This window comes from Bos mutus, chromosome 7 (genome assembly GCF_027580195.1).
Source record: "Bos mutus isolate GX-2022 chromosome 7, NWIPB_WYAK_1.1, whole genome shotgun sequence".
NCBI classification, from domain to species: domain Eukaryota; kingdom Metazoa; phylum Chordata; class Mammalia; order Artiodactyla; family Bovidae; genus Bos; species Bos mutus.
In genome coordinates, this window is record NC_091623.1 from 88,913,019 (window position 1) to 88,927,019 (window position 14,001).

The 14,001-nt window shown below is 42.9% G+C and overlaps 1 protein-coding gene across 2 annotated transcripts in view; it reads right to left on the reverse strand.

The window, feature by feature from the left end:
• KLHL3 (kelch like family member 3) overlaps window positions 1-3,167 on the reverse strand; it is a 127,085-nt gene extending 123,918 nt beyond the window's left edge. For both annotated transcript variants that reach the window (XM_070374383.1, XM_005891693.2), the window contains exon 1: window positions 2,375-3,167. In XM_070374383.1, the coding sequence (XP_070230484.1) occupies window positions 2,375-2,388 (14 nt within the window). In that variant the 5' untranslated portion in view covers window positions 2,389-3,167. The remainder of the gene's footprint in view (window positions 1-2,374) is intronic.
• Between the last annotated feature and the right edge of the window lie 10,834 nt (window positions 3,168-14,001).

Genomic DNA, 14,001 nt, shown 5'->3' on the forward strand with positions numbered 1-14,001 from the left:
TCCTTTTCTCCCCTACCTCAAAGCATTCCATGGGGTCAATTACCCATGCTGAGATAATAAGGCTGATAGCCAAGGATGAACCTACTGGCCAGAGGTTTCAATAGCCTCTTGGAGAGGCAATTTTTAGTTACTGGAGCTTCTCACAAAAGTCAGCTAATCCGCAAATAATTATCTAATACCTACTATGTGTCCAGCCACACTGTAGATAATGTGGAGTATTCAGAGGTACAAGCAACATTCTTGTCCTTGAGGACCTATCCCCCACTATGGGAACTTACAAGATATATGAAACAAAAGCACAAAAACATCTTGTGGGTGGGCCTGTTATTCAGTACCCAACTATGAGATTCAAACTAGAAGTAATGAAATTAGGAAGAACATCTGCCAGAACCAGAAGAGCTTAAGTTTCCAAGACAAAGTGGAATTTTAAAACAGCCTTGATAGATGAGTAACTTTTAGAAAAGTGAAAGCAAAAGGCATTCCAGGCGAAAGAAACTCTGGAAGCTAAGGATCTGAGTCTGGATGTAGTAGTGCACAGGATGAGCGATCACAAGAGAGACCCATAGATCTCTCAGTAGGGGTATATGAGTGAGCAGTAGGAATGGAGACTGGAGCCAGATTTCAGAAGACTTGAATGCCTGGCAGGGTAAGCTGGTCTTAGAGTGGGAACAAAAGGTAGTGAGCTCGGTGACCTGGTGAACACTGGAAGCTGCAAGGTTTGGATTTCTCTGCTTTTGATAGAAGGAAAGCAAAAGAACACGTGTAAAAACTAGAGGTTGCAATGCCAAAGACCTCAGCCATCCCAGTTGAAAGGCACCAGAGTGCTGAAGAACAAGAGAGCTCCTAGGAGGCCAGGGCTCATTACATTTTGGAACATAAAACTGAGAACATAGTAAGTACCCCAAAATGCTTGGGAAGCAGTGTTCTGATCTACTGTTGCTAGTCTCAAATGGACCTTTCAGTCCTAATATATAAGCAAACAGGCTTGATCTAGAATCTCTAAACCTCCATTCATATCACCCCTGCCCTCTGTTAGCTACTAGACCAATAAGAGAAGGTGAGGACACTGTACACTTCTGCCCTAAGGAAGCAGGCTTTCAAATGCTCTGTCACCCAGGGGGCTACACAGAATCCAACACTAAGCTCCTGTTGCAAAGGACACTCAAGGAGAGACACTCAACCAGCAGTACATTCAGTCTAAAAAGTCCCAGTTCTCTTCCCAGGAGTTACGTCAAGAGAGACAGCCCCTGGGGGCCTCTTCAGACAAGAGGACACTATGCAATCCTGCCAGTCCTAATGGGGTTTAGAGAGGTTTAATGACATCATTTGCCCCCATGAGATGTAAGACTGGGGACAATCCATGCCAAAGAAATTGTTTATTGAGGTACACTCTAGGCATTGCTGACTTAGTTGACCTGTTACCCTTTAACCAGCTGGTCACCACCTGAATCAAACTGGCGACTCAGAGCACCAGCCCTCCTCCCTCAGGGGTCCACTGGCTCTTAGTCTTCTCACCTCAAGGAAAAGGCAAGCCTCATTCTCCACCAGCTGCAGACTCACAGAATGAAGAAGAGACGTTTTGGCACACAGAGAAGTGTCCCGCCCCTGCACCACACTCAGCACCTTCACAATTAACGAATCAGAGCCTCAGATAACAGCCTTAAAATGTATTAAAATGCATGGGACTGCCAGGAAAAAAATCTCTCGCTAGTTAGATCCAGCTCAACAGAAGTACTGAAATTCCCTTCTGGTAATTTCTATTTCATAAACCCCTGATGAAAGTAGCAACAGTTTCTCTAAAGAATATAACTTCCACTATCATTAGGAAACTTTTCAATGCAAATGGAAAGTTCCGAGCAAGTGTCACCTGAATGGATTTCTCTCCTTCTTACTTGAACTTGTGTGTGCATACAGGTATACAAACACACACATACACACACTTTTAGGAAAGACATCAGCTTGGCATGCTTGTTGACAACTTGAGCAAGTACTCTATGCCAGGCCAGCCCTGCTATGACATGAAAAAACACCCACCAAAGAAAAAACACCCCGGGGAAGGTAGCCAGGAAAAGGAAACGCCTCCTTGAAACAGCCTGATACAGCCCATGCTGAAACTCTTCCCAAACACCAGTCAGGAAGTCACTTCTTTCAGGGTGCTCCGCTGCCCTGCAAACCCAGACCTGTCTCTGCAGAAGCCAGATCTCTGGGGAAAGGGGTTTCCCTGGTCTGACTCTGCTGCCGGCTGGGATCCATCAGTGACCAGGTCTTCCAACCCTGTCTAACCAACGTCAATACAAAAGCTGGTGGCTGCAGCGTGAGTGCGTGTATACATACACAAACACACATACACACACACTTATACACACATACATACCTTTCCCCGTCCATTGTGTGAGGCCCAGCCGGGGTGGCAGCTGCTGAGCTGTGCCTGTACCGGAGGATCCTAGCTCTGTTCTGCTCGGTTCTCCCAGCCAACCAGCAGGAGATCTGATCAGCAGCAGTGATTCAGCATGGCTGCAAATGAAGCCACCTCCCTCTCGATCCTCCTTCCTCTGACTTACTCTCGGCAGCTTCTACCGCAGAATCAGCAGCAGCAGAAAACGTCTTACCCAGAGCTCCCTGCAGCCCTTTCAGCTGCTAAAAGCAGCAACCCACTTGCTCCCCCTCCCCCGCAGGCTTGCTGCTCCTCCGTCTCCTAGGAACAGCGCAGCAACAGCAACCCAAGTGCAAGGCCACCTTTCCAGCCGCTTCCACATCTGCCCAGGCATCCCCAGGCGACCAGCCGACCCCAGTACCTCCTGCCTCCTCTGCCTAGACTGAAAAGACTTGGGCAGTTCCTCACTAGCCCGAGAAATATTGGTCCCCTCCTCCTCCCCTGCCCGCATAGGCTGTGAGTCTGTCAGCCTGGCCAGATTGCTGGAATGAGGAGGCCCCTCTGTGGCTTCCAGTGGACTTTATCCACCTGGGGAAATTGACTTGTAGGTCACAGCTCATTTTCCAATTCCTCCTCCCAAACTCTACAGCAGCTCTCAGAGTCTGATAGATGAAGAGAAGTTAGGGTAAAAGAGCCTGATGGAACCGAGAAGAATACAGAAAGAAGTAAGAAAAAGGGAACTGAAACAAATACTATTTGACTGCAAGAGGCTAAACTGCAGTAAAGCCATCACAATGGGACCACATGCATTTATTTCCCCAGGCCATAAAGAAAGACCATAAGTCCATAGCACAACCCTAAAACACCTTCCTAAAGTCTCTTATGTTAAAATCTGACTTAAGCTGTAGCTCCAAGCAGTCAGTCTCCAACTAAATCCCCCATCTCCAGTCAAAGACCTCTCACACCCTGGCATCTCCAATTGCCTTTCAAGCCTCAATTCTGACCCACCTATGTGAAAACGTAATGTAGGGGGCATGCTGGAGGCTGGTCTGTACCTCATAGCCACAGTCAAGGGGCATAATTGGGGCAATCAGCCACTGGTGTTTGCGTGTTCAGTCCCCGTCAGTTGTATCCGACTCTGCAACCCTATGGGCTGTAGCCCACCAGGCTCCTCTGTCCATGCGATTATCCAAGCAAGAATACTGCAGTGGATTGACATTTCCTCCTCCAGGGGATCTTCCCAACTTAGGGATCAAACCCACATCTCATGAAGCTCCTGCACTGGCAGGAGGATTCTTTACCACTGAGCCAACCTGGGAAGCTTAGCCACAAAAATGGGTTAAGAAACTTCCTTGATGCCTCAGAAAGACCACATGTGAGCATCTCTATTCTTGGAATCCTCTGTGTCACGTCTCTGCTTTTCAGGACCCATATTACCTACCACTAGCTGAGTGACTTTCAGTAAGTATTTTCCCTACTCTCGACCTCAGCCCCTCATCCATAACGTAGGGTCAAACTCTAGAGTCCCTTTCAGCTCTAAAATCACATTACTCTAAAAATGTCTTAAATGTTCCATTTTCCTTCTCGTTAGCCTGTAAGATTGTTTAAGAAGAAATTTTTACTTGACTGTAAAGTTTTGAGGGGGATTTAAGGAAGATAATACGAAGTGTGAAAGTATGAGGGATACTTGCTGCTGCTACTGCTGCTGCTAAGTCGCTTCAGTCATGTCCGACTCTGTGCGACCCCAGAGATAGCAGCCCACCAGGCTTCCCATCCCTGGGATTCTCCAGGCAAGAACACTGGAGTGGGTTGCCATTTCCTTCTCTAATGCATGAAAGTGAAAAGTGAAAGTGAAGTCGCTCAGTCGTTCCCAACTCTTAGCGACCCCATGGACTGCAGCCTACCAGGCTCCTCCATCCATGGATTTTCCAGGCAAGAGTACTGGAGTGGGGTGCCATTGCCTTCTCCATGAGGGATACTTAGTAAACCTATTATAGTTGTAATTTTGACCTGTTAAATTTCTTCACTGCCAGAAAGACTTGAGACCATAATGAGGGAAGCCAGACACTGAGGTAACAGAAACTAGGAATAACTTAAACTTTACACAGCCTCCTGAACTCAAACTGGCTAGCATGTTACTCTCAAAGATTACTCCCCACCTCTGACATCACAAAGTCCTCTTAAATAAGGCCATTAGACCACTACCCAACTCATTCTTTCTCAAGTGAGAAGGGGCTCAGGAGATTTTATTTACACCCTACAGCCCTGTATCACTACTTCTTCCTTTCACAACAATACCCCTCCTATCTTTCTCCCTCTGCCCCTTCCTCTTCTAATCAGCCTTGTGGCTCTGCTCCAGATATTTCCTCTTGAGGTGAATCATAGGGACCAGAAATTTAACATCACAAATAAGGAATATGAATCCCAGAATCCATGCCAGAGTGCACACATCAACCAGGAAGATGAGTGGATGATTCATAAAAGGGATACGAGACTAAGATAAGTCTCTCACAACTTCATACCCCTAGTTACAACCTCACCATATAGGAAAGGGTCGGGGGGGGGGGCGGGGGGTGCGAGTGTCACATGAAACAAACCAGACAGAAATTTTTTGAAGATCAGAAAAGTAAATACTAAAGGACCAAGCATATTTCAGGTCTCAATATATTACAACTCTTGAGAGCCAGTATAAAATCTTTACACAATTTCCTTGCAACCTACTTTTGCAGTGCTAACCAACGTCACCACAATGCATATGTTGAAGCCATACTGCTCTCACCTGCACATTATCCTCCACTCTATCCATGAGAGAGACGCTGAACAGACTTCTCGGAGAAGGGCATCAAGAAAAGAAAGGCAAAGCCAGGGTCAGAGCTGAACCAAGAATCAAAGTCTCCAGACTCCTGGCACAAAGTTGCCATCAGAAGCTCCTCTACTATCAGTGCTATACTTTACACTTTCCACTTTATTATCCAAGCCTTCTCTGGGCCACAGGCTGAAACTGCTTGCTCAAGGCCAACTGTCCTAACTGGATTTCAGATTAAGGAGAGTCACTATTAGATTCTTGCAATAGAGGAAAGCCAAAGGAACCAAAGTAGTGCCTTCCTGGAGGAAGAGGTCCCATGTTTGGAACTTCCAGCAGTAGGGTCTCACCTCCTTGCTGGGCCTCCTCCCCATACCCAAAGCTTCTCCCATAGCCTGCCAACAGTCCCCACCTCTCCATTCCAGAACCATTTACCCAACCATGTACATCAACTTTGTTCAGAACCTTCCAGCTCTGTGTGGCTGAGGAAAAAAATCATGTGAGGAGAAGAAACTTTCCAAGTAGGTTTGGTCTAGAGAGTTCTTTTTTCCACACTCTATCTATCCACTGGGAGCCTGTATAGCACAGCTTACCTGGAGGCAGTAAGCACGGCCCATCAGTCTTCCTTCTAAGTGTTTTTTCCTTCTTTTCTTGCTTTTATCCTCCTTCTTCAGAGCCTCACTCTTGCCCAGAAAATCCCATGGGCAGAGGAGCCTGGTAGGCTACAGTCCATGGGGTGGGCAAAGAGTCAGGCATGACTGAGTGACTTCACTTTCACTTTCAAAGCTTCAGTTCCTCACAACTGCAGGCACCAGAATACATACATGTGCATCAAAGCCATCTGGTTGAAAGTATAGGCATCAGGGGATCAAAAGACATAATGAAACTTTCTAGGCTTATGGTAGTGCTCCATATCTTGACTGTGATGATACAATTGCATACAACTACTACATTTTATCAAACTAAACACTGAAGGAGGTGAATTTTGTCAATTATACCTCAATAAACCTGGGAAAAAGAAAAATACCACAGTACCAGGCTACACCACACATCTATAGAACTGGGACCAAAGGAGCAGGAATTTCAGCAAACTTCATCAGTTCAGTTCAGTCGCTCAGTCGTGTCCGACTCTTTGCAACCCCATGAATTGCAGCACGCCAGGCCTCCCTGTCCATCATCAACTCCCGGAGTTTACCCAAACTCATGTCCATCGAGTCGGTGATGCCATCCAGCCATCTCATCCTCTGTCGTCCCCTTCTCCTCCTGCCCCCAAACCCTCCCAGAATCAGGGTCTTTTCCAATGAGTCAACTCTGCATGAGGTGGCCAGCGAACTTCATAGGTGACACTAATGCACAGCTAAATGGAAAGCCCACAAAGAAAAGAACTCAGGCCATTAGAATCAGTCAGACCAGGCTCTGAATATACTTACCAGAAATATAACCCTTAGCAAGGTACAAGTCTAAATTTCCTCATCTGCAGAAAGAAGATAATAATGGATAATAATAGTACCTACCCCCCAGGGTTGTTAGGTTTCAAGGCTATCAAGCACTTAGCAGAGAGCCGGGACTGTAATAAGCACTGAGTAACCATTAGCAGCTATAATTTGCATTGCCTATGCCAATGCTACCAAACTATAGCTCTGTGAGTCCTTAGTTTTGAGGTCGAGAAGTCAGACAGGGTACCTTGTGCCAGGAAGCATAGCCCAGGGCCTCTCCTGGAGTTATTCAGTGGTCCCTATTACCAACAGGTCACCAAGGACCAGGCAACACTAAAGTTAAATTAAGGCCCACCCACACCTGTATCACCAAAACTTCCCCTCAGATTCCTGACTACTTTATGAGTAGACTCTTCCTGTAGCTGCTTAGCAAGCCCCCAGCACAGCAAGCCAGGCAGAAAATGAAAAGGAACTCAAGGTCCAAAAAAGTCAAAAGGTAAAGAGAACAGCATCTTATCCAGAGATGCCTGGCTTCCCTCAGGACTCCTCCTGTGAGGGAGAAGAACCCGTGCCCTGAACATATTCAAGAGAGTAATCACCTGTGGCATGTTATGTTGCACTTTAAAGCTTACAAAGTTCTTCATGTCCCTCAACTCCTTGGACTTAAGATAAAACATCCACTGAACAGTAATAACAGCTCCCATCCCTTGACCTTTTACTCTGGGCCAGACTCTGTATTCTTGCCTGGAGAATCTCAGGGACAGAGGAGCCTGGTGGGCTGCTGTCTATGGGGCCGCACAGGGTCAGACACGACTGAAGCGACTTAGCAGCAGCAGCAGACTCTGTATTCAAGACTTTACATGTAGCCCTCTCATTTAATCCTCCCAATAACCCTGTGTAAAGCAACTATTATTCCTGTTTTAAATTTGAGGTACACATAAATGCAACATATTTTTGTATGTTGACTTTGGATCCTGCCAACTTTACTTAATTTTATTAGCTCTGATAGTTTTTTGATTGAACCTTTAGAGTTTTCCATTAATATATATAATATCACCTGCAAATAATGGTAGTTTTACTTCTTCCTTTCTAATTCGGATGCTTTTTACTTCTTTTTCTTGCCTAACTGCTTTGGCTAGGACTTCCAATACTATGTCAAATAAAGGTTGCGAGAGTGGGCATCTTTGTCTTGTCTGTGATCTCACCTTTGAGTACGTTAGCTGTGGACTTGACACATATGGCTTTTATTGTGCCGAGTTACAATCTCTCTACACTCACTCTGTTCAGAGTTATCAACATAAACGGATGATGAATTTTGTCAAATGCTTTTCCCGCTTCTATTGAGATGATCATATGATTTTTACCCTTCATTTTGTTGATTTGCTCTTCCACAATGATTGATTTGCTGATATTGAAACCTGGAATAAATCTCACTTGATTATGCCAATGATCCTTTAAATGTATTTCTGCATTCAGCAATAATATTGCTGTTAATATTTTGTTGACAACTCTTGCATCTATGTTGATTGGGGATACTGGTCTACAATTTTTTTTCTGGTGGCATCCTTGTTTTGGTAACAGGTTAATGCTGGCTCCATAAAATGAGTTTAGTAGAGTTCTCTCCTGTTAAAACTAATAAATTCAGTGAAGTTAAGAGGATATAAAAATCAATACAAAAAAGTCTACTGTGTTTCTATATGCTAAAAATTAAGTATAAGAAAGAGAAATAAAGAAAAATACCACATTTATAACTGCATCCAAAAAAAAAAAATCCCCATTACCTAGGAATAAATATAATCAAGGAGATTAAAGACCTACATATTGAAAACTACATTAATGAAAGAAACTGGAGAAGATACAAATGAATGGAAACATATTCCATCCTCATGGACTGGAAGAATCAATATTGTTAAAATGTTCATACTACTCAAAACAATCCACAGATTTTATAAACTCTATCAAAATTTCAATGGCATTTTCACAGAAATAGAATAATCCTAAAATGTGTATGGAACTAAAAAAAAAAACATCCAAAGCCATCTTGAGAAATAAGAACAAAGCTGCATCATCATACGCCTTGATTTCAAACTTTATTACAAAGCGATATCAATTAAAACAGTATGATTAGCTATCCCTGGTGGCTCAGAGGGTAAAAAATCCACCTGCAACGCAGGAGACCTGGGTGCAGTCCCTGGGTTGGGAAGATCCCCTGGAAGAGGGCATGGCAACCCACTCCAGTATTCCTGCCTGGAGAATTCCATGGACAGAGGAGCCTGGCAGGCTACAGTCAATGGGGTCGCAAAGAGTGGGATGCAACTGAAGCAACTAAGCACAGCACAGCACATGATCAGATATTATCAACTGAAACAGTATGATTCTGGCAGATAATGGAATAGAACACAGAGCCCAGAAATAAACTCACACATAAATGGTCAATTAATTTACAACAAAGGAACCAAAAATACATGCTGGGGAAAACGCAAAGGTAACAAAAGCAAAAATAAACAAGTGAGATGGCATCAAACTAAAAAGCTTCTGCAAAGCAAAGGAAACAACCTAAAATGAAATGGCAACTTATGAAATGGGAGAAAAGATTCAAAATCATGTATCTGATAAGAGGTTAATATGAAAAATACATAAAGAATTCACATAACTCAAGAGCAAAAAAATCTGATTTCAAAATGGGCAGTACATATGAATACAGACATTTTTCCAAATAAAAATATACGGGTACCAACAGGCACATGAAAAGACGTTCAATATCATGGAAACCATGGATCATTATGGAAATGCAAATCAAAACCACAGTGAGATACGTCAGAAAGGCTATATCAAAAAGACAAGAAACAACAAATGTTGGCAAGAAGGTGGAAAAAGGGGAACCCTTGTACACTGCTGGTGGGAATTTAAACTGGGGTAGCCACTGTGGAAAACAGTACTGAGGTTTCTCAAAAACTTGAAAATTCAACTACCATATGATACAATAATTCCACTTCCGGGCATGTATCTGAGGAAAATGAAAACACTAACTCAAAAAGATGTATGTACCCCATTGTTCACTGCAGCATTATTTACAACAGCCAAGGTATGGAAACAACATGTGTCCATTGATGGATGAATGGATAAAGAAGATACACACACACACACACACACACACACACAGATAACAGTATTATATAACCATGAAGAACATTAAAATGCTTCCATTTGCAACAACAGGGAGGGATATCATAGGCATTATGCTAAGTGTTATAAGTTAGAGAAAGACAAACACTGTACAATCTGTCTTATATCTGGACTCTTTAAAAAATTATTTTAAAAAAATCTCATACAGAAAACATATTAGTGGTTGCCAGAGGCAGGGGGTTATGGGAAGAAGAAATGGGTTAACGGGGACAAAAGGTAAAAAGAAAAAACTATGTCTCTTCAGAAGTAGTGCAGCAGGACTTCCCTGGTGGCACAGTGGTTAAGAATCCGCCTGCCAATGTAGGGGACACAGGTTCAACTCTGGGTGCAGGAAGATTTCCACATGCCAGGGGCAACTAAGCCCATGTGCCATTAACTGCTTAGGCTGAGCGCCACAAGTACTGAAGCCCACACACTATAGAGCCCGTGCTCTGCCACAAGAGAAGCCACTGCAAGGAGAAATCTGTGCACTATACCTAGAGAGCAGCCCTTCTAACCACAACTAGAAAAAGCCTGCATGCAGCAGTGAAGACCCAGAACAGCCAAAAATAATTTTTTAAAAAAGTACTGCAGTAAACACAAGCTTGACTGAAACATGGAACATCAATAAACAAATAAATATGAGGAAACTGAGGTTCTGAGACTTAAATGACTTGATCACAACCCCAGATATCTGAGACCCAATCTGCCTGACTTCAGAGACCACTATTAACTACTGTGCTTGGGGACACTATCCCTATCTTACTACCTCCATTTTATAGATAAGCCAACTGAGACTGACAGAAAGCAACTGGCTCAAGATCACTCAGTGAGCTGGTGGCCAAGCAAGGTATGGATGATCAGATGCCTGGCCTCATGCTCTCTCCACCTCACCTGAAGAAATGGAGCAACAGCATCTGAACCCCAAAAGATACTAACATCCAAGGCTCCCAATACCTACTCTTATTAAGTCCTTACCCATTCCTCTGGTCCCTTAGCTAACCACACCAAGCCAAAGAATGCTCTTGGGGAAAGCTGGAAACACACCACTGGACCCCAGTGAATCAAAGAAAAGCCAGACCAACTACAGCAGCAAGCAGAGTGTTTCACACAGGCTTGCACATTGCAAACACTTGTCTTTCCAGGTTCCCCCTAAGAATCCCATCTTCTAAGCATCAACCTGCAACTTACGCCCTCTGCTGGTAAATCTGTGCATCTCTTTGTAAGAAAAGTGAAATCTAATGACTATACCAATGGTTTAGAAAAGGGCCAAAAATCTGCTTCCTTCACAGAACATTCTACACAAGAAAGAGAATTAATCCCACTGACGATTTTTTCACAGATTCCACATGCTGCTGGGCAACTAAACCCGTGTACCACAACTACTGAGACAGCACCCTCCAGCCCTCAAGCCACAACTAATGAAGTCCGGGCAACAAGAGCACACACATGTGCTCCGCAAGAGAAGCCACCACAATGAGAAGCCCTTGCACCACAACTAGAGAATAGTTCCCGCCTGTCACAACTAGAGAAAGCCAACACGCAGCAACCAAGACCTGGCCAAAAATAAATGAGTTTTTAAAATTTGTATTAAAAAAAGACTATTTATAATTGTAAATAGTTGCAACTAGATAATTTCAATTTCTCATGATTTCACTTAAAATTTTTTAAAATTTAAAAGGTTCAATTGTTTAAACTCAACTACTTTAATATAGTTACATACTCATATTACACTAAATACATATCATTATTGCATATTCAATTATAACTTTTATTGTGACAATATACATAAAATTTACCACATCAACCACTTTTAATGGCACAATTCAGTGGCATTAAGTACATTCACAGTGTTATGCGACAGTCACTACTACCCATCTGCAGAACTTCATTATCTCCAGAGAAACTCTGTACCCAGCGAACAATATTTTCCATTCCCTCCTTCCTCAAATCCCAGGTAACCTCTATCTTACATTCTGCCTCTATGAATTTGCCTATTCTAGATCCCTCATATACATGCAAAAAAATAATACATACCCTTCTGTGTCTGGCTTATTTCACTGAGCGTAATGTTTGTGAGGTCCATCCATGTATTAGCATGGATCAGAATTTCATTCATTTTTATGACTGAATAAATATTTCATTGTGTGTATATACCACATTACATTTATCCATTCACTTTTTGATGGATGATGTATTTTTAATATTTCACATTTTCATAGAGCACAATTTAGTAAACATTTCCCTAACATTTCACATTTATAGCCTCCAGTCTCTTGCTATAAATGTTCTCATCACCATCTTTGTGCAATAACTTGTTTCATTGAATTGTTCTCTTATGTTAAATTCCTAGTATTGTAGTCCTAGAGCCAAGGGATGGATACATTAATGGTTCCTACTAAATAAATCCATATTTATCCTCCTCACTCATCATTTTTTCCAACCTAACGGGGAGTTACTGTCTGCAATTTCAGTTATAAAAGTACAAAACTGTGATTAAACTCAACTGGAGGGAAGTAAATAGTTCCACCAAATGAAAATAAAAGCTTTCACGATCATGGATACATGAATCCAGAGACTCAAAGGAACTGGTTGTGACTCTGAAGTCAGCAACAGATAATCAGAAGAGGTATGTCAAATGAGTAATTTTGCCACAATCTCCCTTCTGTGACTGAAGTTTCATATCCTGTGAACCAAAGTCTTATTATACGATCAGAACAGAACAACCTCCTTCCAAGGGGAGTAATACAGAGTAGTTCAATCAGACCAGCTTGCTACACATCTCGTTGCAGTGTATACAAGCAAAGCACGATCCTTCTAACATACTGACGTATCTACACCTGTTGTCAAATGCTGTTGCTTCTAGTAGCTATACTTCCTTTCTCCCTAAGGTATTATTCATGGCATCTCTGTCAACAGGCACCTATGTCAACAACTGCCTTCACTTAGATTATTTTAAAGATCTTTATGAGGCTGTCCTTTTTCTAAACTTGCTTACAACAGATTTACATGATGGCAGTGAGTCTCCACATGTTCAAAATTGCTGTGCTGTGCTTAGTCACTCAGTTGTGTCTGACTCTCTGCGACCCCATGGACTATAGCCACCAGGCTCCTCTGTCCATGGGGATTCTCCAGGCAAGAATAATGGAGTGGGTTGCCATGCCTTTTCCTCCAGGGGATCTTCCCAACCCAGGGATTGAACCCAGGTCTCCTGCACTGCAGGCGGATTCTTTACCATCTGAGTCACCAGAGAAGCCCAAGAATATTGCTAGAGTGAGTAGCCTATCCCTTCTCCAGGGGATGGATCTTCCCAACCCAGGAATTGAATCAGGGTCTCCTGCATTGCAGGTGGATTCTTTACCAGCTGAGCTACTAGAAGCTGCAATAATGAAAAGACCTAGAGCTTTTGGAAGAAGTGAAATTAACAAAGCAGAAACTGCTCAGAAGAGCTCTTCACTAGACACAGAGCTGACTGATCTATGTGACAGGTTTTCCAAAACTGCACCTTCTGTCCACAACGTGATGTTTTCCACTTAGTTATACTAAAAATATATATATTAAATTTAGAAAAAAAAATTTTTAATGTTAGCTGTTTCCAGTGGTTCCCAAGACCAATGCTAGGTTCAGAGATGAGCTAAAAGAACTCACAAAACTCAGCACTGCTAAGTCTTGTACTCACAAATAAAGTTTACTACAGACACATAATGAAGATACACAGTGGAATCATTTGGAGAAAAGACACAAGAGTCTGGAGGAGCCCAAGTGCAGGCCTGTTTATGCTCTCTCCCTACCATGAAGGGTCACAAAGACTATACTTGTGAGTGATGTTTCTGCCCAAGGACTAAGTACTCCAGGTTTTATAGGTACCCACTGCTTAGCACATATCCAAATTCCAGAGTCCCAGAAGAAAGGTTATTTAGCCTAAATCCTACTGCTTGCACAGTCTAGACCACCTTTACCAGTTAGGGAATGGTAGGAACACTACCTAAATCCAAGTGCCCAGACAAGGGCCAACCTTGCAAGTAGTCCCTTCTAAAGACAGCACATCATAATCAAAGATTCATTTTGGCCAGAGAATAATCTCTCCCTCAAAAATGCAGATGCCTGTAACAGAATTAGGAGACTGCAGGTCTTTTAATACCTTAATCCAAGTTGTTCTGATTGCTTTTCTCATAAAGCTTCACCAAAACCAACCACATCAACTAAAAGAATTATGTCCTGAG